General features: G+C 34.9%; 1 protein-coding gene across 1 annotated transcript in view; it reads right to left on the bottom strand.

The window, feature by feature from the left end:
• Window positions 1-279: 279 nt before the first annotated feature.
• The window catches only part of EPHA6 (EPH receptor A6), an 809,212-nt gene continuing 808,221 nt past the window's right edge, over window positions 280-1,270 (bottom strand). Inside the window, 1 exon segment of the mRNA XM_006923412.1 lies at window positions 280-394. Within this exon segment, the coding sequence (XP_006923474.1) occupies window positions 280-394 (115 nt within the window).

The raw sequence follows: 1,270 nt of genomic DNA, 5'->3' as shown, positions 1-1,270 counted from the left end.
CTGCCATACAAAGTTACACATCCATGCTGAGTTATTTACCATTGTGTAGTGATAATCTGCAGTGGGCCAAGGTTTTATTTGTAGGTCATTCAGAGAGGAGCTATGATACATGACTTTAAAATCTGAGTTGAAAGCGTAAACCAAAGTGTGTACCCTGTAGTCTGAACAGGAGACTGCGGTTTGTGAAGAGATGTTTGAAGAATCAGAAGAGAGGGTAGTAGAGAGGATATCTTTCATTATAGAAATGCTGAGGCACAAACACTGGTGCTTGTAGTACTTTCATACATGAAATCCTTTCTCCTGTATGTGCAGCATGTGTAAACGTAACGTCTGTATACTGCTGACTATTCGTCTCTGGTGTCCAATGAGTATGACTCCAATTCTTCTAATGTCACTGAGAGAGAGAGAAAGACACACACACACACACACACACACACACACACACACACACACACACGGGCGAGAAAGAGAGAGAGAGAGGGGGGGGGAGGGGGAGGGAGAAAGAGAGAGAATATGAACATTTAGATCTGGTAAGTACGAGATAGAGGAAATAAACATTTAGATATGGCAAATATGCACTATGTCAAATTTGCTTTATAAACTTGCCAAAAAAAATGTATAACTGGTAAAATGTAAGTTTAAGCAGAGATATAAATGAACATTAAGAGTTTGTTACTTTTTCTTCTCCCTAATGGCAAAGAATACAACAAGTTAACCTCAAATTTTAGGATACAAGGAAAATTTCAAATTCAGGTACTTATACAATGTTCAGACATTTTCATAAAGGCTATATAATTTAGGTAATTATAGAAATTTGCAACAGTTTTAGTAAAATAGTATATAGGGTAGCAGGTATAATGACTCTGAGTTCTCATGGTCTTTCAATAATCTGAAAAAGAATACCATTGTATTATGTCAAACCATATGAAATTGCCATTTCTAGTTTAAAACAATGGCAATTTCATATAGCTCAACCTACAATTTTAGTATCTAGTCTTTTAACCACACCTCGAGCATTTTTATTGCACCCAGGCGAAGGATAATCTTTGAGACAGTAGGAACACCCTGGCCATAGTAATACAGAGAAGGAGCTCTGAAATGAGTTGATAATATTGTATTATTACAATTATATATGATAAAGGTAATAGATATTGACTATGCAAGATTAATATATGTGAGTCATAAATAATTTGCCAACGTAAAACTAAGTTGACATAAGATCTATGATATGAATAAGCATAATCTGCATTTTACAAATCATTAAAATTTT

The sequence above is a fragment of the Pteropus alecto genome, unplaced genomic scaffold (assembly GCF_000325575.1).
Source record: "Pteropus alecto unplaced genomic scaffold, ASM32557v1 scaffold379, whole genome shotgun sequence".
Taxonomy (NCBI): domain Eukaryota; kingdom Metazoa; phylum Chordata; class Mammalia; order Chiroptera; family Pteropodidae; genus Pteropus; species Pteropus alecto.
This window is presented reverse-complemented; position numbering and strand designations above follow the sequence as displayed.